Source organism: Sitophilus oryzae, unplaced genomic scaffold (assembly GCF_002938485.1).
Source record: "Sitophilus oryzae breed Bouriz unplaced genomic scaffold, Soryzae_2.0 scaffold_847_pilon_pilon, whole genome shotgun sequence".
Lineage (NCBI taxonomy): Eukaryota > Metazoa > Arthropoda > Insecta > Coleoptera > Curculionidae > Sitophilus > Sitophilus oryzae.
In genome coordinates this window covers 1,593,158-1,619,632 of record NW_022147469.1, presented here as the reverse complement: position 1 = coordinate 1,619,632, position 26,475 = coordinate 1,593,158, and the positions used below count along the sequence as shown (strand labels likewise).

Below are 26,475 nucleotides of genomic sequence, written 5' to 3'. Positions count from 1 at the left end.
TGGAATTGTAAACATAACTGTAGAGAACAAATGACAACAACTGTCAAAGCGATTGTCTCAATCATACCAAATCATTTGGTCAATTAGTCATCCGTACCAGTAGATTTACAAATTAAATGTTCACTTTACGTAACTGTTGGGTTGTTAGGTTAGGTCACCAAAGTTAGTCATGTCAGCTAGTTTTAATATAAAGAACATAACGAACATAAGTTTATTTATTTATATCTCAAAGGTAAACCTAAAAGTAAATTAAAAAAACTCTAAAAAACAATATTACAATGTAAAATTGAATTTCACTTCCCGTTTTCCGTTCTGAAATCAAATAAAAGAACAATTTACGGTCTCCCTGCCATGAAAAGTAAATTTAGCTATCACGCTTTACTGTGCGCAATAAAAATAGAGTTATCTGCCGTGCTTAATAACAATAAAATGGTTTAGAACCTCTAAAGTGAAATTTTTGTTGTTTACCCGGAAGCAAAATAGTTTATTAGATACATGTGTTTGTCTCAGATGATATAACTCTGTGTCAAAATAATAAATCAAAAGAGTAATAAACTTGGAAATGTCCAAAGCTAATGAGCAATAAATAATTTTATTACGGAATAAGTACTGCTGAGCGATCAACAATAATTAAAATTGATGGCTATTCTGATTTTGCTCGTTTTTGTTACCAATAAATTTAAGAATATTTAGTCTAGACTAGAAGGTAATAACATTTATATAAAACATTTTTTCATATTTTTGTCAATAACAACGATATTAGACTTCTTTAACTAATATAACCCTGTATATCCAAGCAATTTTTCCTACCACTATTTTTAATTACTATAATCAACTTGCATAAATATATCCTTCACTCAATAAATTCAATACCAACACCAACATTAATACAACACTAAAACTAATACATATTCACGTATCTAGCTCGTCTAGTGGTGCTTTTTGCCAAACTACTACAACAAGCTCTATATGCCTGCTCTGTCTACTCTACCTGAAGTTGCGGTCGCGGTCGCATTCGGCAGAGTTTGCGGAATTTCATTTGAGTCTGACGAGGTGCTCGCGTTCGGGAAGGAGAATTCCAGAGCATCCATTACCGCGTCCTTTTGATAAATTACGTCTAATTTGAAGTCTTCCAGGGACGGAGTAGACGCCGTCGAGTTCAGTTCTGAAACAAATAAGAACCGATTAGGATACGGAAGGAAATTGATCGATTTATACAAGTACAGGGTGGGCCAAATTCGACGCTTTTAAATGGAAACACCCTGTTCTATAGGAGATAGACAAAAACTAATATCGGTGTCTGGAGCTCAATTTTTGTCAAAAACATGATGGTGAAAACCGCATATCGATATCTGTTACCATTTCGGAGTTACGGGGTGTTTGGTTTGGTTGTAAAAATATGCATTTTTAACAAATCGCTGTAACTTTTTTGCTATGGATTTTTTTTTATTTTTATGAAAACATTTCCAAAGCAGCTTTTTATGTAGAATTTAATGGTTTAAGTATAATTTTTTTAAAGGTAATAATTTAAGAATTATCAACAGAAAATTTGATTTTTTATATGGGACACCCTGTATATTTTTAATTTATTGAAAAGAATTTAAAATTACCTTTCTAAAAATATAACACACTTGATATTTTGCTCGATTCCTCCGCGAAAAATTCGCCCCGGCTCGACTCTAATGCAAAAAAATTCTACGTGTGAGCATCAATTAAAACGAAAATAATATTTGCTATGAGAGAGGCAGAATTTTATAACAATTTAAAATATATTTAACCAACATCAACACATTTAAACTACATCTAATAACAATAAAAATAAATGGCAAATCAAGACATGAAATTTTGCTACAGGTGTTCGACATATCGACCGTATTCTGTGATGGACAGACGGGGCAGTTTTTGAACATTTCTCCGCGGAATTCACTAACTCAGTAGGGGTGAAGGATACCCTCTCATAACTGCTGAGTATTTGTAATTCTTGTATAGATTATACGGAAGAATAAGGAACCTTTATTCTTCCGCAAATATATCCATGGGCACTAAGTCAGGCGGCCTCGACGGCCAACGGCTGGGATCTTGGTTAGCTATTCAATTATTCTTGAATTTGGCTGCAAAAATTTGTTGATAACATTGTTGATAACAGCGTTCGGAGGCGGTGCGTCGTCTTGCTGGAAAAATATGTTTTCGAGTTCCATTAAGGGCATATCATCAATAGGGGGTCCAAAGCCTACTAGTTAAAAGTGGTGAACTTTTAAAAATTCTGTATTTCGAAGGGGATTATAACAAAATATCAAGTGTGCTATATTTTTGGATAGGTAATTTTAAATTATTTTCAGTTAATTAAAAATATAGAGGGTGTCCCAAATAAAAAATCATTTTTTCTGTTGATAACTCTTAAATTATTAATTTTAAAAAAATTATACTTAAACCATTAAATTCTACGTAAAAAGGTGCTTTTTCGCGTTACAGCGATTTGTTAAAAATGCACATTTTTGAAAAACACCCCGTAACTCCGAAACGGTAACAGATATTGATGTGCGGTTTTCACCATCATGTTTTTGATAAAAATTGAGCTCCAGACACCGATATTAGTTTTTGTCTATCTCCTATAGAAAAGGGTGTTTCCATTTAAAAGCGTCGAATTTGACCCACCCTGTACATTTGTGGAAAGTAATAGAAGACATCCAGCGACGGCTGGTAGAACTTCGATGTACTTTAATTCTGAGCATGGGACCACATCAATTTATTTAAATTTATAACAGTTGACTTTTATTTAATTTACCTACAATAATTTAATAAGTAAGTACCATATGATCGAATAAAAACGGCGTCAGCGATGGCTATGAAATGAAGATCGCTGTCATTTTATATGTAAAATTATATGGAAAATGTCATCGATCGTCATTTCTAAGCCAACTGGACGCCAAAATCATACGGTATTTATTATTTTATCAAGAACAATAAAGAAGTAGTTCTTTGATTTATATTACGATCACTTGTACATAGATCACTGGTAGATATATTGGATTTTCTATAAAAGAACCAATTAAGGCAAATTCATTTTCTTCACTTCCAACGACATGTTTCTGCCTAATGTTTCTGCACAATTAGTTTTTCAAAGGAACTCTTGTCAAGAAACTTCCTATTTGGATATTTTGGATATCTTTAAGCATAAACCCTTCAGGCCAACAAGCAATTCAGGGCAACTCACAAAATAAAATCACTAGTAACATATCCATTTCTTCCGCCAGCAGATACTGCTTCATTTTTCTTGATAAAATAATAAGTACTTATTAATTAACCTTATTGTAGGTAAATTCAATAAAAATAACCTATTATAAATTTAAATAAAGTCTATAAACCACGGGGGTGTCACTTGTATGGGAAAACAGGCAACAGTCAAATTTAAACGTGCCAGGACCAACGACAAAGAAAGCAACATCTGCCAGGCATTGGCTTTCTTTGTCACTCACATTGCTTAAATCATGATACCGCGGCCATTTTGTCAACAAAGAAGCTGGCCGGGCTGTCCTGGCAAGTGATTTAAAACAATTTTGCTTTTTACAATATTAAATTACCATTTGGATGTATTTAATGCGATTATTCAGTTAACTGGTAAGTCAGAAATTACACACAAATACTTTATTCGTAAATACAACTAAGATGTAAACGTATTTTTGTATTTTTAGATTTCAACTCTTGCAAAGACCCGCCGATAGAACTTGCCTGGCAGCGTACCTGTTTAACTAAACGTATTATTTCCTGATAATAATATCAAAACACGTAAGTACCTCTATAATTTATGATGAAAAATGATTTTGATTATGTTTTATATTATTTAAATACTTTCTAACCTCAAATAATAGTAAGATCCTTATTTATATCGCACAGCCCGTTCAAAACTGTATTGTCTTCAAAAAATGTTTACAAAACAAACAATTATTAAAAAAACAATGTCCTTTTAATCTGATTTATACCTCAGAAGGATGCAAGTAAAATTTTATTAAATCAACATTATATTATTTGGCCGTTAATATGCAAAAAGGAGCATATTGCCTTAACTTAAATTTTCTTTTACTTCTCGTGACAATATTCTCTATATTCTCTATTTTGAGTTAGTAAACTTTTGAACGGGACGTGCGATATATAAAATACATAATATATCCAAGGGTATGATCTGATAAAAGTATTTTTTGATGCATTTTTTAGTTGTTTATGCACGTTGGCTTGGTTTATGTTTTATTCAGCTTATATTTATTTGGTATAACAGTTTTTTTTGCCTTTGGAATGGCATGCATTGAGGCTAGATAGTGTTTCATTAGATCATTAAAGGAATTTAAATTAGCATATATTTTTTGTGATATTATTGTGTTATCATGATACAGGTAGTTGTATCATAGTGCCTTATGCATGTTATTTACCTATTATATACTTATGTGATGTATTATCAGTAAATAGATGATAACATACTACTAAAATGTCTTTTTAATAGTATGTTTATCTTTCCAATTCACTAGTTATTTGCAAAATGTATTTTGAACTAATTTAAGTCATTAATTGATCATCTTTCTTTTTCAGGTTCCGGATATTCTTTTCATTGTTAAAAAAATATATATATTTCAATATTATTGTAATATAAATCGCAGCTCTAAAAAATAAATGATATTGTTTACTAATGTGTAATTTATTTACTATGAATTTTCTCTGAAAATAATAAGCCTTTAATAATATTGATTTGCTGTGTAAAGTTAATAAACATATTTTTTAATACATTAAATTATATTAAAGTAATAAAAAATATGTTTATTAACTTTAAACAGTAAGTCAGTGATTCTTATAAAAATATTTTTTTAAAAATTTCCCCTCTTTTAAGCCCCGCCCCTCCAATTCCCCTCAATTTAGCTAGTACTGCCAGGCGACACCAGGTGGCGTCTGTTTCCATTTTTTAACATGAAGTTAGCATTTCTTTAATGTACCTATTCTCTGCTATAAACTAATGTCGATTTTGAAAATAGCGACTAAGTGTCAATAGAAAATTGCCATGGCGTCACCAGCCAACTTGATTACAAGTTTATTAAAAAAATCGCTTTTATTCAAAATCTGAGCCAGATATGTGTAGGAGACACTAATATAGTTTGAAAGAGCATTTAAATCTGCTTCGATTTATTTTAAAAAATACATAGTCTTGCATTTGAAATAACGAAGTTTTTTATAAAATACATATTTAAAATAGACCAGCAATTTTTGACACCCTTTATTATAGCATGCATATTTAAATATCTTTAAATATCTCAAAACCCAAAGCTTTTAAACATATTAAACCCTTATAATAAATGTCTTACCTTATGTCCAAGAATCCAAAAATGAAATAAAATACCGGGTGTTCCATAAGAAAAAACATAACTTTGGTATGGATCTTAGTTCTGACACACCCTGTACATTTCAAAATAATTTTAAATTATGCACATTGCCTTCCCACGTATACCCTTAAAATATTTTGTTTCTACATCTTTCCGTTTTCGTATAATCAACCGAGGCGAATGAGGTGCACCACCCTGTATATTGCCAAAAAAAAAATTCACAATATATCAAAAACTACCGTATGAAAAAAAAACGGCGTCAAAGACTACTGAGGAATGACAATCGATTACAATGTTGGCAACGTCAATCTCTAGACCTCCATTACCAAAAATTTACATAAAACTCGTTAAAAATTGACACTAATTATAAAAAGATTAAGAAAGAATACAACGTTTTTAAACACACAAATCTATTTTCAAAAAATTATTTTTTCTCTAATTTTAAATGATACCATTTAAAAAATAATTTTCACTCAGTATAAAAATAAATTATATAATTATATATTTTATGGAATTTCAATAAAACTGCTAAAATACATTTTTAACAAATAGAATTTCATTAAAAACTTCTTGAGTGCGATTTAAAAAGCTTTTATAGCACTCGGAGAAAATTAATCGAATTCCACAACTTTCTACATTTTTACAAAAGTTCGAACTGTCCAACTTTCATCCATATTTCAAGTTGCTATAAAGTTGATAATATTACATGCTAATTCAGGAAAATATAATAAGAAAAAATATTGAGCAGTGGAATAATAAAAATATTCTTATATCAATGCAAAAAGAAGTGAAATAAGAGTCTAAACTAAGTCCTCTTACTAAAGGTTTGAAGTTTAACACATTATACACTGCCCAAAGAGCACCAAATGTTTATGTAAAATCTGTCAACAATGACCTAGCAAAAAATCCCAAAGCAGTTCCTGACTACAAAAATTCAGGCAATTGTATTTACTTAAAAGTTTTTCAATGTTAGAAATTGTTAATTTCATTTTACCCCAGTCAAATTAGTTAAAAAAAAGCCTATCGGTGGAAAAATTCCCACAGTTTTAAAAATGGTTTCAAACGATTACTCTAGATTTGGGCTGATATGTGTCAAAAGTTCCCGATCGAGGAGTGGGGAGGAGTTAAATGTCAAATTTAACTCCTCCAAATAAATAGTAAGCAATTTTCTAGAGAATTTTCTGAGCTTCACTTTTCTGTATAGGGTATTTTTTCGTAGGTGTCATATTTTTCGAGTTATAAGCTAAAAAGTCATAAAAGTGACATTTAACCCCTCCCCTCTTCTCGAGATCATCCTCTATCTTCGGGAACTTTTGAAACATATCAGCCCAAGTCTAGAGAAATCATTTAAAGCCATATTCAAAACTGTGGGATTTTTTTCCTATATCTCTAATTTGACTGCGCATATATTTTACATAAAATTAGTAATAATAATAATAATAATAATAATATTTATTTATTTCCAAATTATGTTACAAAAAAAACATAAAGAGAAGTATCGTCAAACATCAAAATAAATATTCCAAAGCATATTACACATATTTTACAAAAATTAGATAAGTCTACTTACATAAACGGGAAAATATATAGAAAAAAAATAAACCTAAAATTTACAATATTGGATATAATTCAACAATATTTCCTTAATCCTAATTAACCATTGAAATTAAAAAATTCTGGCAAGCTATAAGGCTCTATATTTAATAAATAATTTTTAACTTAAATTTAAATTCGCTTAACTTTCCACAGAGTCTAAGTGTTAATGGCAGTTCATTATAAAACTTTAAACACATATACAAAGGGCTTTTTCCGTAATCGCAAATTTATGAGCAGGATAGTTTAGTAAATTCTTTCTAGTATTGTACTGATGTATTATGTTACTCTCAAAACATTCTCTATTCATGTAAAATATACTAAACATTCATAAATATATAATGCATATACTGTCATAATTTTTTCACTCTTAAAGATCCCTCTACACGATTCGTTGAAATTCATTTTTCTTACAGTGCGTATTACCCTTTTTTGTGTTACAAACAGTCGTTGTATTTTGCTGTTGCTGCCCCAAAATATTATCCCATAGCTCATGACGGACTGAAAATTGGAATAATACAGTGTTTTTAGTGTTCTCTCATCCATATATTTGCTTATTACCCTAATTGCATAGCACACTGAACCCAGCTTTTTCAAAAGATATTCTATATGATTACTCCAATCTAAATGCTCATCAATTATTATTCCTAAAAATTTCGTGTGGTCAGATATTAATATATTTTTAGTCGAATCATATATAAGTGGTCTATTTGTTCGTGACAATTTTGTTCGAAAAATGATGACATTTGTTTTATCGGAATTCAGAATTAAATTATTTTCATTGAACCATCTAGATACATTATCTAATAAAATTTTGCTCTCGTCAATTAATTCGGGTAGGTGTTTTTTTCCAATTAACAGATTGGTATCATCAGCATAATTAATTATGTTTTGGTTTTGTCCATTTACTGCCAGATTTAAGTCATTTAGGAATAATAAAAACAAAACTGGACCCAATATACTACCCTGAGCTATACCGATGTTATTTGTGCGTATCTGGGATTTATATATTTTACCTTCATTGGTAATAGAAACTTGTTGTTTTCTGTTATTAAGATATGACTGTAGCCACTCGAGAGACTTCCCTCTAAATCCGTATCGTTCCAATTTTCTTAAGAGCAATTCTCGGTCAAGACAGTCGTAGGCTTTAGAGAGATCCAAAAACATCCCTAGTGCCAATTCCCCCACCTCCATGTGTTCCAAAACTCTCCGAACAAATTCAAAAATTGCTGTTTGAGTAGATTTCCCTTTTAAATACCCGTGTTGGTTTTGGCGTATCAAGTTACATTCTTTAATAAAAAACATCATTCTACTTAACATTGCTAACTCAAAGAGCTTTGAAAAACCCGGAAGAAGACTAATTGGCCTGTAATTATCTATTAACTTGGGATCGCCTTTTTTATGTATAGGTTTTATTAGTGCGGTTTTTAGCTCTTGTGGAAATATGCCTGACTTAAAGGAGCTGTTTATTAAATAACACAATACATCTTGACAAGCACCAGTTGACAATTTGATCAAGCTTGTAGGAATTTCATCATTACCACTACTATGTTTATTTTTTATTTTTGCATTTATATCAATTAATTCTTGAGGCGTTATTGGTCTTAAAAACATTGATTTATTATTAATTTCAGTGTTAATGCTATAGCCGCTTGGTAAATTTTGTAGTAGATTGGGAACAATTGATAATAAATGCTCATTAAATGTTTCAACCATTTGTTGTCCATTTTGATTAAGATTATTTGGAGATGCATCTTTATTATTACCAATTATTTCCTTACATATGCTCCACATACACTTCACTTTATTATCTGATTTTTCAACTCTGCCCTGATATGACATAGCTCTACATTGCTTTAATAATATGTCATATTGTTTTTTATATTTTTTATATAGTTCTTTGTAATAATGGTAATGTTTCGAGAGTGGTAGTAAAATATCCATTTTTTTCTTATGTTCTAGAATTAGTGGATTATCATATAAATGTTTCTTTTTGTTCTTTATTGATACTAGCTTTAAAGGAAAATGTTGGTTAAAAATTTCAGAATATATTTTATGAAAAGTACACCACTGTTTATCAGTATCATTATCTTGAACTTCATATACACTGGCCCAGTTTTGTTCGCTCAAAGATTCCAAAAACAATTTTTTATTAGTTTCCGTAAAAGATCGTTTATATACTTTACTATTTTTAATTATTGGTATTATTTTAAACACAATTTTTTGGGCTGTGTGATCAGATATGTGTGATTCAAAAACACATGTTTTTATATAGTTCATATTTGTAAATATATTATGCAGCTAGAGCTATATATATAGCTGCAGCTAGACCTATATATTATGCAGCTAGAGCTATGTTCAGTTATTTGTGTATTTTCTTTTATTGTATTTACAAAATTAAAACTATACATAAGAGACATTAATTCACTTTTATTTTTATTGTCTTTTAATAACTCAATGTTGAAATCACCTGTTATAAGAGCAGTCATATTTTTAGACAGAATATATGTTAAAACATGTTCCATTTTACTAAAAAAACTAACTATGTTACCTGATGGTGGTCTGTAAATCACTATCACTACTATGTTCATCCCCCGAAATTGACACTGAATAGCGGCACATTCAAATGTTCCCGTCTCTGACAATTTGTTAAACTCTTCGATCACATGCGTTTTGACTGTCTCCTCGACATATATTGCTACTCCTCCTTGTTGTCCAGCTTCTCGGCAGTACTGATTTTGAAGTCGAAAATTATTAATTTTGATTTTCTCCAACTGTTCCATCGATTTCCAGTGTTCACAAAAACACAATATTTTGCACTCCGGATTGTTTTGCAGCATGTAATTTATTTTATCTACGGAGTTTCCAATAGACTGTATGTTTTGATGTATAATACTGATGTCCTCAACTTTATTATCAACTATATTAGGCTTAATATGTTTTATTAACTGTTTTGTATATTTTGCTGTAAAAAATGGTCGATTTATAGTTTTCTTTACTTGAAGTAGAAATGCTGGACATTTTTGATCCCTGGCACTATGTTTACGATCAACTAGCCTAAGTCTTTTACAATTAGGACAATCTAAATTGGTTTCTTCCGAGCAATCCTTCGGGTGATGACTTCCTCCACATTTGTGACAACATTCTGGTGATTTGCAGTACTTTGAAACATGCCCAAAATTGCAACATTTAAAACATATTGCTACATTAAAATATTCCGTGACATATGCTTTCATCAAATCAAAACTTAAATTATTCCCTTTCATGATCCATTTAAAAAGCGTAGGTGGTACTTAAAGAACCCAGTTTTCTTTATGGATCTCTGCATGGTTTTTTAGTAATATATTTTATCTGTGTCTTTATGTCATTTCCAAAATTATCCTTGATGTCAGAGTTTTGTTCAATTAATTCATTAATAAATTGGTCAGAAGTATAACCTTTATCTATGCCAGTAACCATTATCATTGGAAACGTATTTTCTTTTTCCTTGAGTTGGAAATTACTGTTCGTACTGAGACTATCTTTAATTTTTTCGTTGCTGATCAACATTATGAAATTGCATGACTACTCCGCCACTCTCCAGTTGTTTTACTCGTTTAACTGTTTCTCTTATTTGGTTTGCCTTTAAATTTTGTTTAATTTCTTGCACTACTGATTTAGGATTTTTTTCTTTTTCAATTTTAATTAACAATTCATATTTTTCTTCTTTAGTAGGTGTTTTCCATTTAGGATTCATTGGTGTCTCTTCACTGTTGCTTGTATTATTATTCGCTTTGATTATTTCGCTATATGTCCTCTGCTGAGTCTTACTTTTTACTTCATTGCTAATAGTTTGATTACTTTCTAATGGATTTCCTTTCAATTTTTCAACAGTTTGTTTCAAACTTGTATTTTCTTTCTCTTCAATATGATATTCAATTTGTTTCTTTCATTAAAGAGTAGGTAATTGTGATATTAAAATACCATACGGAAGTACCTTACGTAGAAAAACAATTTCCGTTAAAACAACAACCAGGAACAAATTGAAAACGATAATTATAATTTTTAACGAAAAAATATAACGTTACATTATTATTGTACCTTGTAACAAAAAGAAAACTCCATAACCACAACCATAACCGTCACTTAGTTAGATCCTTATTAAATTATTTAACATCATTTCCAGCTGAAGTGCTCCGAAAATACCATGTTATCTCCTCAGCCATTGTTAAGCTTATTCTTTATTGCCTCTTTTCTTTTATTCTCTTTTCTATAAGTCGAGGGCCCGCGTTATGTTTTTACCACATTAATTACATTTCTTTTCTCTTTGCGCTCATCTAATGTGTTATATTTCCTTTGTCGTATGTGGCCATTTATAAAAGTGGAAAAGTAACTCCGAGGCAATTGAGAACAATGTGATTCAGAGAGCCACTTTTTTAAGATAAGATATAAAGTTAAATAACATATATATTTTTCTTTAATTTAATAAAATTTGTAAAAACGCCTTTTTAAATTTTAAGTTATAGATAATTTTAAAAATGAAATATTAGAATCGACTGATGACGATTTTTTTTCTTGGTTATTATTTTTTGCTTGTCAGTTTTCTCAATATATGCCATTTCTTATACACCAAAAGGACGGAAAACGACAGCTTAATTTTCATGTATTCCGAAGTTCAATATATATTTTGTTCCGGTAGGCCGATTTTGATGATTTTTTTAGGCAATGTGTAAGTTAAATTATTTATCTTTTTAGCTGTAAGTATGTACGTTTTTAAAATCCGTTTCTTATTTTTTAATACGATCTAACCGGGTGCGTCTCAAAAGTGGCTCACCCGTATAACTTTTTATTTCTTCAGATAAAAAAACAAGATTTGGTATGTTAGTATATGACATAAATTAGGACTGATTGACGTATTCAATTGTTTTTTCACACTTCCTTTTTTACCGGAAATGACTACAACTTTTGATTTTTAAATGACACTCTCGAAATTTTTTTACTTTATTCGATAGAAAATGACACTCTGAATAAAATGACATATCATATGTCAACTTTTGACATTTTCGCATATGTTTATTTGAAATTGTAACATGCGATTCATATCGACAATTTGACTCGAAATACCAAGTGTGTGGTACCAAATTATTCGTAAAAAAATGCTTTTACTAAATATGCTAATAATCCATCCTTTTTCCATTTGAAAAAATGAGTAAAAATACGATTTGGACATTTTTTAACCGGCCAAAACAAGACACTAGACGATCAAATCTATTTTTCCAGAGTTCCTTGATTAAAAATGAGTGTTTTTAACACAGACATGGATTGAAATTTAAAATACGATTTTTTTTAAAGCAAAAATGTCAAAAGTTGACATGTGATATATCATTCTATTCAGAGTGTTATTTAAAAATCAAAAAAAAAACAAAATAAAAAAAATAATTAATCAAACTAACTCTCTCCTTTTCAGGAAAGAAGAAGAAGAAATGTTGTAGTCATTTCCGTTGAAACAGGAAGTAACCAAAAACAATAAATTGAATACAGCAATCAATGCTATTTTATGTCATATACTAACATACCAAATCTCGTTTTTTTATCTAAAAGAATAAAAAAGTTATAGGGGTGAACCACTTTTGAGACGCACCCGGTATATAATTGCAAGCGTTTTCCTGATTTAACCATGCTCTAGTTTTGAACTTCTTTTAGTTGACAACAATGATATCGTCGCGCTGTTCATGCACATCGCAATTGTCATTTTTAGAATTTATAATTTAGAATGAGTGGGAGGGGGGTTAATCACTTCGACCTTACAGATCCATTGTGTCCCCCTTTCTTGAATCATAACTCATCATACAGTCCCAGGGCTTTGACAAAAGCCAGTATCTGGGACGGTTTTATAGAGGGTAGTTCTCCATCTCCAATATCAGTCGTACCAAAATTCATGGCACGAATGGTTGTCGTCTCGGCGCACTCAGTGATGAGGTGTACTGGTGTTTCGCCATCTTCCCCACAGAATCTGCATTCGCCGTTTCTTCTTAGTTTCAATCTACTGAGGTGTTCATTGAGGAGACAGTGTCCTGTTAAAAACCCCGTGACAATCCGAAGATTGTTCTTACTCAGACCTAGGAAGATCTGTGATTTTTATTGATCATAAGCCCTCAGAAACTTCTTCGAGTGTCCTAGACCATTGCAAGATTTCCATTCCAGGTTGCGGATGGAATCTTCCAAGTTCTTGAGTTCCTCCTTGAGTTGGTTACCACTTGGAAAGCAGAACGGTTCTGGTCCAGTTAGTGGAGTGTTCGCTCCTTTTCTACCTAGATTATTTGCTTTTTCATTGCCTTTTATCCCTTGGTGAGCAGGCACCCAGTGTAGGAGGACTTTGTTTTCTTTGCCTAATTTATTCAGCTTCTCTATGTATTCTTTGACCAATTTCGAATTGATTGAGACTGAGTTGATCGCCTTTAACGCTGCTTGACTATCAGATAAGATGGCTATTTCTTGTTTCCGATAGTTCCTATCTAAGATAAGTTGTACGCATCTCTCGATAGCGTAGATTTCTGCCTGTAGGATACTAGGGTAAGTGCCCATTGGTTCGGAGTAATTAGCTCTGGGCCCAAACACTCCGATCCCTGTTCCCGTATTGGTTTTGGAAGCATCAGTATACCAAGTTATGGTATGGTCTTTTAACTGCTGGGCAAGCGTTTCGCTCTTCCAATCCTTCTTATTGCTCAATACTACATTGACATGTTTGTCAAAGTTGTACGTTCTTGGCATATCGTCCACTAGGAGTTGCAGAAGTAATAATTAATAGAATAATGCAGAAGTAAATAATTGTCATTTTAGTAACTATTGTAATCGTTAAAGAACTATTGTAATCGTTATTAAATTAACGCAAACTAACACAAATTTTGTTTAGTCTATTTCTTTTTGATTTTAATCCACCACGAAAAACACAAAATGTAATTCAAACTCTGAACTATATAAATTAAAACATACACACACAAAAGAACGCCGTAATAAATACTAATTTAGCTACGTACCGGTCCAGAAGGCATGTCTAATACTAAAATAAACAAACCAAATTACTCTGCTCTGGCTATTCCGCACCGCTAAAATTTGCTTCGCATTAGCACCGAAGTAAACATTAGAGTTGTTCTTAATTAATATAGGATTAAAATTATTTTAAAACTGTACCGAATCTGAAGAATTACTTTTTGTTAGTTAGTTTTTTTGATTAATGATAAAACCACTAAATATATTATTTAATCTTTTTAAAAGCGGGTCCAAGTTATCTCTGCTAATTTCCTAATATCATCTCTCTCATCTTAGGTTTGGTCTCCTCTTAGATCTCTTAAATCCCTGCGTGTACCAAGCTGTAATTTTTGTGGTCAATCTGGTGTCAGTCATTCTTGCCAGGTGTCCTGCGCATTGCCACTTGAGGAACTTGATTCTGTAGATGACATCTATTACCTGGGTCTTTTGGCGTTGTAGCCTTTTCATTTTCCAAATGCTACTTTGTTTTATTATAGACTGTATTTTATTATTGTATCGATATTCTTTTTACATTTCTACTACACTTAAATTTCGGAACGCTCTCTATCGAAAATATTGGATCGTACCCTGGTGTATTGACAAGACGGGAAACGTCAAAATCGTCACCTCGGATTTGGCCGTTACCGAGGTCACTGTGCCATTTTGAGAATTAAATTTATTTGGCTGGTATTTTTCACAATATGGGAAAAATATTGTGATTTTGTTATCCTATAGACGGTTGAAGGTCCCATATAGCTTTTGATTATTGAGATTTTAGTGGATCTATAGTTTTGGTAAGATTTTCTTTGACATTCCATTCGGTAGAAAAAAAACCTTCACATGCCTTTCTTTTAGATTCCAGTTTTTTTGATGAGAAGTGTCCAGCCCTTATTTGAGAAGAAATGTTAAATAATTATTGATTGTGTGCCTTCACAATGAGGTAAATTAATACCTTCGTAAATTTTTCGAGTTTTTTAAAATGTAAGGTTAACTAATACCGTGCATTTCTTTTTAGTTTTTTCCACAGATTTTTCTACGTATTTTTCTCAGCATTTTTCCACGTATTTTTCTTCAAGTATTTCTAGACATTTTTCTAGACGTTTTTCTGCAAGTTTTTCTGCATATTTTTCTAGAAGTTTTTCCACATGTTTTTCTTACGTGTTCAGTCACCGAAGTAATCAGTAGCAGCCTGTTCGGTTAGATTTTAGCCCTGCACCCCTCTGAGGAGAAGTTGGATGCTGTGATGTTTTAGTATTATTAAGAAGATCCTTTTTTGGTATAATTTGGTATACAAGGCCAGTATAATTTTTTATAGTAAACTAAAATTTTATTAATTTGATTTTATATAATCATTAGTGTGTTAAGAAATTAACTATTCTTAACATTTTACATTTAACTGGTTAAGTACTTGCCTTCAGCATTACTTTAACCCTTAATTTATAAAATTTAACATTCTGTTACATTTTATATATATTTTTTTAACACTTAAGTATTTGCCTTCAGCATTGCTTAAATTTTACTTGTATTTGATTATTAAAATAATCATGTTATATTGATTGATTATTCAGATTTAACATCTATTTATGTTCTACCTTTTATATCATTACGATCTTTGACCTGTAAGGGCAATCTTGGATACAGCTTTTAAACTTTTTCCCTTAACTATATATAAACAAAAAGGTTCATGAATCTTCGTAATAAGTCAATTGAAATTTAGATATTTAATATTCGAATAAAACCAAGACCGTCTCTAAAAGTATTCTTTTTATATTATAATTGTTTGAATAATATCTGAAACGACATAATTTGATTTTAAACAAATTTTAAGATAGAGTTTCTTAAATATAATTCTTGTATATTAATGTATATAACTGCTGTGCCGAATAGGTACCGAATATTTCTAACAAGTAATAAATCTTATTTTTTGGGTATTTGAATTGTTTCATTGGTTGATCCAGTTTCTCAAAATATTTAATAGCTATATTAATTTTAGTTTCTATTCAATTAATACACTTGTACAAATTTTCTTATTTCAGTTTGTACCATCCTTTGTAAGTATTAGCATCTTTTTGAAATAAGTGGCGCCCTTTTGTATGCAGTGTAAGGTATAGGTGGGTATCATTTTTTTAGTCAAGTGCAGAAGCAAAAGCTTGTTCCCACTGCCTCCGATATGAGAGTAGCCGTTCGCAATATTTTGACTTAAATTTTCAATAAAAGGAAAGTTTGTGTCACAGCGTATGCACAATATTTTTTCACGGTCTCTTTTTGTTATTACCAGCATATTTCGTTCCATTAAGCGTTATGTCGACCTTAGCAGTTTCCTTATAATATCGGTTCTAGATGTTTTAGATTCTGCATGCATAGGTCAGGACTGGTGGTACACATCGATCAAATGTATCCTTCTTCAAAAGTAGCTATCTTTAAAATTGATGGCATTGCTCTGATTGCATTACTATTTTTTTTAAGTGTAATATAATTATTTTATATTATATATTATTAATTTTCTATCACACTTAATAAAATTTAAATCAAATTGCATTATACTTAGTTAAAAGTTAAACTGAAAATAATCAGACTAATATGTATCCTTTTTTACGTTTTTATGGTCCGATATATTTGTACATAATATTTAATTATTATCATACTAGTTGAAGCCTGGCACATCCGCCCCATCAGGAAAAAAACTTTTTTTAATTAAATGAAAAAACAAAAAATCCGGCGACGACAGATTTTAGAAGAGCCAATTAGCTATCTTTTAGTAAAAAAAGCAACTTTCTAGAGCAGGTCGTTACTTCAGTAGAGACGACACCGATAAACATTAGCATTTTATATATTATGGATCCAAAAAAATCATTTAAGGGTATTTCGCCACTGAACTGCAAGAAAATCTACAAATTGAAATAGTTATTTTTTGTAAACACTTCTGCGTTAAACCTAAACGGACACTGCTTATCAGAAGTTATGTTTACAGTTATACAAATTTGTCTAACAAAGAAAAAAAATGCTTAACGTTTCGGAAAGTTTATCTCTTTCCGTCGTCGGAAGCAAAAAAATACAAAGAATAAAGAAAAAAACTATTTAAAATATTTAAATTCAACTATTCGAGAACACTTTACTTTATTAAAACAGATACGTCTACAAGAAACCGTTGACGTTCTGTTAAAATGACATTATATCAAGTTAAACTTCAAAATTAACAATTACTACCTGAATAAGGTAAAACCAAAAAATCCAATACTTTCTGTATGATTATTTTTAAATTTTACGTATGTTATGTTTGTTTATGTTATGTTCTTTAAAATCAAAGAAGCGATTGCCATACATTACTAACATCTGCAGATGCATGAGCAATACATTTATTTTTATTAGATTGAATTAAAAAAGCTTCTTTTATTTTTCTTCGAATCCGCCACATAGGTATAGACATTTTTTATATATTATGTAGATGTAGATTTATAAATAATTTTTCATAATATATGGAAATATGAGACACGTTTTATATAAAACTATATTTTAGTTTATTAAAAAGACATATTACACTTTTGATACAAATTATATCCGTGTTAAAGTGTATTTACTATTTTCAGTGATCTATTTTGAGCAAACCAACTAGAAAAATAATGATTTAGGAGAAAAAAATACGTAAAAACGGTTTGGATTCAGATGACTCTATCAAAAACGCATAAATCAACAGAACATAAACAGTAGAAAATAAATGTGTGTTTGAAACCGTAAAGCGCCAAATGTACACAAATCAAAATGCTTTTAACTGTATCACCGGCCATATTTAAGTTGATTTTTTTCATAAATGTATATGTTAGAGTAAAAGTTGGAAATTCAATGATTGTTAACATTCACTAGGAAATGCTAGCTTTAAGCGATTTGTCGACTTTTCCTAGTAATTTCTAACATTTATTAGTGAAAGTAACATTTACTAAAGGTTGCCAGTAAAAATTATGTTATTGGACAGGACGAGTGTGGTAAGGAAGAATGTTGGTGGAAGTTAGAACAAATAAAACTTTTAAGAATATTGGATCACCTCAATATTCAAACCTATCCACATATCTTAAAATTACAATATACTTCTTTAGTTTATTTATTAAAAATTATGGAAAATAACGATATAACCTTCTAAATATTAAAAAGGAAAACACAGTAAACATTTTAAAGCTGGTACAAGGTTTTTTTTTAAAACAAGTACAAGGTTTTTAATAAAATTATTCATTGGGGACAAAATAAAATATGCCCGAATTCTCTTCAACGGGAGTTATTCGTTTTTTCAAACCCGCTACTACAAACAAAACGTTTAATAAGTTCATAGTCACTAGGTTTCTTAATATTTTTTTTCTTGTTTAACTTTTGCTATGACTTAGTTATATTGCAGAAATGAAAAAACAAGCACTACTACATTCTTGCGAGTGCCTGGTTTACCTTAATTTTTAACAGAAAATTTCTTCCATAGGGAAAATACCGCACAGCACTTTTTGCGCTAACAAAATAATTATACATAACTACAAAAGCAAAGCGAATTTACGCCAGATGCCTGTCAACGTTGCCAAGGTTTAGCCCAATTTAACGTTATCCTTATACTGCCTATTATTCAACTTATCCTTATTTATCCTTATATTTTACAACAGTGGCACCGCGCTAACTGAACATTTCAAACTCACTGCTACCATCCAGGGAATGCTAGCATTCACTAGTAAAAGTTGGTTTCAGAAATGGCTGTTGAACTTTTACTGGCGTAGTCTTAGCAAATCAGTGAATGTTAGCTTTTACTAGTAATAGTTAACAATCACTGATTTCTAACTTTTACTGTAACATATACAGGGTGTTTCAAAACAAATGCGAAAAACTTCAGGGGGTGATTCCTTGTTCAAAAAAAAGGGTAGTTTGCTTCATAAACGTTGGGTCAAAAGTCAACCATTAGGGAGATATCGCGGTTCAAAGATGGCGGAAAAATAATGTTCTTATTTTTATCTTGAAAACGAAAAGAGATAGACTAATGAAATTGTATGGAAGCATTACTGTTATAAAAACACACTTTCTTGTAATTTTTTCACTTTTTTAAAACGAGTGGAAGGGGTTGAAATAAACTACCGCTATCATTCTTGTTAACGAAATTTAAAGAAAAATCTTATCAAACACATGCAAAAAAATTAATTTGGATAGCTTTGTTTAGAACCTTTTTTATCTCTTGTATTTTTTTTATAAAACTCACCGATTTGAAATTAAAAAATAAAATGTAATTTTAAAATATTTTTAGATTAAGAATCTAGTGATAATAATGATAATAATAATAATCTAGACAATAACGTATTGCAGTAGGGTAATGTCAAATAAAACAATACTAGAAACATCCTAAAAAGTGACAGCGGCCGACTAGATTTTTTCCTAAAAAAATTACAGCTGCCCACGAGATTCTTTATCTAAAAATGTTTTTTGTCCTGACATGTAATGCTTTACATTTTATTTTTTAATTTCAAATCGGTGAGTTTTATCAAAAAAACCCCTTCCACTCATTTTAAAAAAGTGAAAAAATTACCAGAAAGTGTGTTTTCATAACAGTAATCTCTTTTCGTTTTCAAGATAAAAAATAAAAACATTATTTTTCCGCCATCTTTGTACCGCGATATCTCCCTAATGGTTGACTTTTGACCCAACGTTTATAAAGCAAACTACCCTTTATTTTGAACAAGGAATCACCCGCTGAAGTTTTTCGCATTTGTTTTGAAACACCCTGTATAATAACCAACTACAATATAATTTATATGATCAACTCTTACCTTAGTGTAGATTGTAAACTATAGACTGTCGATTGTAGCTTGTATGGGAAGGTGGAAGTTAATCACCGCGACCTAATAGATGTATGGTGTCTGCTTACTTGAGTTATAACTCACCTACAGTCTCAGAGCTTTGACAAAAGCCAGTATCTGATTCGGTTTTATAAAACTGAATTCTTCGTTTCCAATATCAGTCGCACCAAAGATTTATGGCACGAATGTTTGTCGTCTCGGCGCACTCAGTTATGAGTTGTTCTAGTGTTTCCCCATTTTCCCCACAGAATCTGCATTCGCCGTTGCTTCTTCAATCTAATAAGGTGTTCATTGAGGAGACTCCTATCCTGTTAACAACTCAGTAATAATCCAAAGGTTGTTCTTACTTATACTAAATCAAGGAAAATAGTTGACTTTCCTCAATCGTAAGTCTTGAGGAATTTGAATGGAGTCTTCCAGATTCTTTTAAGTTGGTTTCCACTTGGAAAGCAGAACAGTTCTTGTCCAGTTAGTGTTTCTATCTAGATCGTTTGGTTTTTCTACGTAAGTTACAGCTATCCAATTTATCTACTATATTTTTTTTCGAATCACTGTTATTATTATGCAAGGGAAAATTTGAAAACGAAATTGCCTCCGTAATTCAATCTCTCCCGGCCTCCGTCCCGCCCATTAAGCTGTCTTCACGCCGACGTCCATTTAATTTACGTTGACTAGTCGAGCCGGCTATGAAAACGAACCGGCGGTCTTTAGGTCAAGCGCGAACGTTCCATTGTTTAGCCTCGGATCTGGCACTGCAAAATTGCCCCTCTAAATATTCCAAAACGCTTCTCTGATTTATGGACGGGCGTTAAGCTCCAAACCTATGAATATTTGATTCCCTTTTACAATTTTTCTACGATTGTTTATTTGGTTTTCGTGCGACGGTTCATAAACTGCAATATTTTGTAGAGGTCTGTTTATGATTTTCATATCATTTATACGTGATACTTTTTAAAAAATTATTAAAAAAATTGATAACTTGGGAAATAAAACCTATATTGGAGCCAAGTAACTCGGTATAGTCCAGTCATCTTAGGGGTTTCACCTCGGAATTCGAGATAACCGGCTGTAAACTCGTATAAACCTTTATTTTAACATCCTAAAACATGTCTCAAAACCTACATATGATAGCGTGTGCGCGACTTGTAGATAACTGAGGTCAAAGGTCAAAAAATCGATTTTTTGCGCATTTTTTGCAAATATCTCGTTCCCTTTCACATTTAGTCTATTTGTATTTATTATAAATATTGTAGAGAATAAAATTCTCTACAACTTTTGTTTCAAAAATTTTTTTGTACCTCGAACCGTTTTTGAGATAGAGGGCGGTGAGCGCGCAGTCTTTCATTGTATACGGTATCATTCAAGTTCACCCTGTAGTCTCGGTCAAAAACACGCCGTATTAAGTCCGTTAATTATTGAAAAATATATAATAATTATGAATAATTCACATTTTTTCATAAAAGATCATATTGAATATAATAATTTAGCTAAAAAAAATTTGCTGAACACAATATTCCGCAACTGCAAAAATGGTTGTGGCTCGCGATGTGGATGCAGGAAATCAGGGTTGCCGTGCTCTTTAGCTTGTGGCCAGTGTAATGGGCAAGCTTGTCTTAATGCTTCATCCTATCAGAGTGATGTCAATGAAGATGGTACATTTGACCCCGAAATCCTAGAAGACTAGGAGACAAATGTCGTTGAAGATGAAAATGAAGAAGAATTTGAAATTCCACAACGACCAGACGACGATGATGAAGAAGAAGAAGAAAACTAAAAATAAGAATATGGAGTTCTTTTTATTTTTATTCAATTTTTTTAATTTCAACCATGAGAAATGTATGAAATCGTATTTTTTAATAGACATGTAAATTAAAAATGTATTTCTTGTCTTTCTATTTACTTAAAATATAATTAGTATAAATCTAACTGTAAATAAAATGTAATTAAAGTATTTCTGTTAATAATTTTCTAATTGTACAAAGAGGTAAGTGTTATTAAATGAAGATATACTTAATTTATTAAAAAAATTATATTGAATATGATCTTTTATAAAAAAATGTGAATTATTTATAACTATGGGGAAATTAAAATAACTTTGGTTGTACATCATAATACGACCACCAGCAAACTCCATAAGACGACGCATGGTGTCATTGATGACGTGACGAAAGTTGTGTTAATTAACGGACTTTATACGGCGTGTTTTTGACCGAGACACAGGTTGAACTTGAATGATACCGTACATAATGAAAGACTGCGCGCTCACCGCCCTCTATCTCAAAAACGGTTTGAAGTACAAAAAAATTTTTGAAACAAAAATTGTAGAGAATTTTATCCTCTACAATATTTATAATAAATACAAATAGCGTAAATGTGAAAGGGAACGAGATATTTGCAAAAAATGCACAAAAAATCGAAAATTTTTGACCTTTGACCTCAGTTATCTACAAGTCGCGCACACGTTATCATATGTAGGTTTTGAGACATGTTTTAGTATGTTAAAATAAAGGTTTATACGAGTTTACAGCCGGTTACCTGGAATTTCGAGATCCCTACCCTATTTCGACTAAGATGACTGGACTACTATGCGAGGTAGGAGGCTGAAACTCGGAATGTAGAGCAATATAGAGCTTTTAGTTAGAACCCCATCTTTTCATGAATTAGAACCATCATTAGAACCCCATCTTTTCATTAGAATCATTAGAACCCCATCTTTTCATGATATTTTTTGACAACATTTCATGCACTACGCATCGATGAATGAAATCAAAAAATCGTCCCATTTAAATGAAATTTGGTATGCCCATAAATTAGACCACAGCCAACTTCACCGTGTACGACACGTGTCACTGTGACAGTAAGTTTTAACGCAAGAAACGTCAAAAGTTGACGTCGTCCGATCGCGACCAAATGTGAGCTACTCTGCACTCGGTCCCACCCTGCAAAGTTGGATACGACATTTCGTTCACAACTTCATCAGGGGGGGATTAAGGATTTGATATTGAAGAGGGTTAAGGGTTAAGGATTTGATATTGAAGAAAAATGGGTTGATTTCGTCATAATTGGGGACGAGCTACAGGATGACGCTCTTGACGTTTCGAACCGATGCCTCTAAATGGACGAAATCATCAGGATTTTTCTTGATTATGGGTCGATTGGAACCAAACTCAGCAAGAATACGGGCAAAGTTGGGCAGTTACTTTAGCAGATGTGGTTAATGTCACTGTTTTTGAAAAAACATATTATTGTCTGTTAGGCAGTTACTTTAGCAGATGTGGTTTTAAGTCCAAAAGTTAATCTCTACCATGATCAATTAAAGCAACAATAGCTGAAACTTTAGAACTTAAAACCATCTCTACTAGTAGTACGAGAGCTAGCAACAGCTCTTTGATATATCTTTTACTATGCTCTCTAGAACAGCATGCGGCCCGTCTGGCTTCCGGTAAACGTTGCGTTCCCTACTGCGCATTGAACGAAGATCATATATTTTTATTAGTCATTTAAATTCTAGTATTGAATATTAACCGACCGAGTCTCCATAGTTCAGTGCGTAGAGTTTCCGACCACGAACCGATGATTCAGAGTTCGAATCCAGGTCAGGGCAAAGACTTTTTTATTTTATTTTCGTTTATATTCTGATAATAAAGTATTAAATATTTGTTTTTTTTTAATTACCAGAATTATTTAATACTTTACTCTCAGAATATAAACGAAAATAAAATAAAAAAAAGTCTTTTACCTGACCCGGATTTGAACTCTGAATCATCGGTTCGGGGTCGGAAACTCTACGCACTGCGCTATAGAGACATGTTCGATTTATATTCAACATTAGAATTTATAGGACTAAATTAATAAAAAATATAGGATCGTCTTACGATGCGCAGTAGTGAACGCAACGGGTATCGGCAGCCAGACGGGCCGCATGGTGTTCCAGAGAGCATAGTAAAAGATATATCAAAGAGCCAGACGTCTTAAAATACTTTCTCGAAAACGTTGCTAGCTCTTAGACTATTAAGACAAAATCAAATATGTTCAGACAGTCAGGAACCACTTAAGGCGCTCATGAGTCCAAATATATCCACGATACTCGTCTGGGATTACTAGGATAACCTTGGTACTCTTCCTAAATCCTTCTAATTATTGATGGCAAGTACCTAATGTTAATAACATTAATTATAAAATCATCAAATGACCTCGAAAGCATCGAAAGTCGTCGTCAATACAAATTAATTAAGAGTCCCGGTATTTCCAATTGACTTCGGAAATACTATATTTTGTGTTCCTTTAATAAAAGAATAACTGAATGTAAAATAGAATAAAGGTCTTAAAATAAGAGAAATTTAAATCGATTGAACATTCATACATTCCAAGTTCACTGCTACCACAAATCAATATAAATCCTCTGGCGAGTTTAAAAAGCCATTCTGCAGTATGAAATTGGAAAAATAAAAGAGTAGAACAACCCTCGCCTACTTCAGAACTGTTGGAGAATGCAATCTCAATTCTAACTTAAATTTAATGACCGTTAGTGTAAAAATGCGCTAAGGAAATTATACAGGGTGATCCGAACTGTATTCCGGAAACTTCGGCAGCATATTCTGCAGATAAAAATAAGTAAAAATGTTCGTATAGATGTATGTCCAAAAATGCTTAGTTTCGGAGATACAGGGTGTAGAAGTTTCATTTTTATTTAGATTTTTTCCAAATAATTTCTGCAGTAACATCAATATTTGGATTAAAATTGGTGCCTGGGAGTTTTTTGAAATGAAAAATTGATTTTGATGTCAATATGACTCCTACTAGTAGAGGGCGCTACCTCCATATTTTTTAACTGGTTTGAAGAGTAATAACTTGTAGCGTTTTTTATAAAACATTACCACTGCGAACGGCAGCTTTTCATCGGAGAGCAGTCGTGGGTAAGGTATTTCACTAGAGAGAAAACTAATCAATAATAATAAACAAAAAAATATAGATATTGGGCGCCAGGCATGTACAGAGAAAGAAAACACAGTTGTATATTACTTAAAACTAATGACTATGTTTCATGATGTTCTTTGCTGGTACATGACATTGTAGAATTCTAATAAATATATAGTGGTTATATGTCAAAAAAAAATGGTGTTAAGAGTTGTACTAAATATCTATGAAAGTAATACCATTACAAGACGTAATGTAATGAAACCTAAGATCTAAATCATATTTTAAATATTAAATCAACATGAATGTTCTTAACAATCTAACCACTAAACATAGTCTGTACGATATTACTTAAGATGTACGTTATTGTTTAAGACTGAAAATATAGAAAATCTAAAACATTAAAACTAGAACGTAAATCTACACTTAGCTGTTCTTTATGTAACCTTGCTTCAAACAGTAACAGCGTGAGGTGGGCTCGCATCTCTGTACTCGGCCATCCAATACTACAAAAGGGGCCAGAATGAGGACCCCATGAATCAATACAGCCGAAGCTACTGACTAGGCTTAGAAATGGGAGCGAAGCAGCATGGGGCTCAAGCTACATCCACGCTGGGGCACTTTATATGTAAGAAAAATAATTCCTACTGGGGACACTCGTCCACAGGACATCCGTACATAGGATAATGGTACAAGGGAACACTACCCGTACCTTGGACCATAACCTAGGAATATAACCTTGGAAATAGTCCGTACCTTGGATACTACTAGAACCTTGGATAATGCCTGTACCTTGATAATGCTTGTACCTGTACTCAATACATAGATATGGGACACCTGCCCATACCTTGGACACAGTCCGTCCATAAGACCCTCGAAACACTTCCGAGGGCTCAATAATAAACAAAAGAACTGTCCTTTCTTCCATTTAACATTCTGGAGGACAACAGCAAAAGTACACCAACGTGTCAGCAAAATACAAATACGAGTTAAGGTGGGTCAATCCAAAACTCTACCCTGTAGCTTCGAAATGGCAGCTGATTCAGATTTTGCAGCAAGATTTAAATTGCCATTTCTAAAAGCAGGATTTACAACCGTGTCGCAAACCGGCTAAAAACAAAGTGAGGTTCAAACGCAGAGAGGCGCCTTGACATATAACAAGGATCTTGACAGCGCGCGCATCCACAGAACAGCGAAACGATAGCAGGGTTGACGACTAGGGAACGTAAAAATTACGCCAAGCGTGCCAAATAAATTATCAGGCCTGAACGATACGGAATGCGGTGATGACAGGCCAGACATCATATATTATATATAAAAAAACATGTAACGAACTAAAAACGTTACAAACTTTTCGTCCGTACCTGTATAAAACTACTGAGTAAAAAAATATACATTTACGAGGCTTTTTACGTAAAAATGGTCTCTTGGTAAAAATCGCTACGAGTAATGGTTTTTGAGATATTTGGAATCGAAATTATTAATACCTGTCATCACTGACATAAATTAAACATGATGACTAAATAGTTATTAGACTGAGATCAAAAATTTGAAATGTTTTTGTACCAAAAGTTCAACAAAAACTGTTTTATCATCATTTTTTATCAGAAAAATTATGATAAATTTAAAAAAATAAAACTTTCCCAAATTTATTTATTGACTATTTCCATTCTAAATATCTTGAGAACGGTTGCTCGTAGCGATTTTTACAAAGAGATGTTTTTTACGTAAAAAAATCACAGAGATGTATATTTTTTCCCTCGGTAGTTTTATACAGG

General features: G+C 31.9%; 1 protein-coding gene across 1 annotated transcript in view; it reads right to left on the bottom strand.

Moving 5' to 3' along the window:
* The window catches only part of LOC115889797 (pikachurin-like), a 340,782-nt gene that overhangs the window by 254,716 nt on the left and 59,591 nt on the right, over positions 1-26,475 (bottom strand). Inside the window, exon 3 of the mRNA XM_030909876.1 lies at positions 1,058-1,165. Coding sequence (XP_030765736.1) covers positions 1,058-1,165 — 108 coding nt within the window. The remainder of the gene's footprint in view (positions 1-1,057; positions 1,166-26,475) is intronic.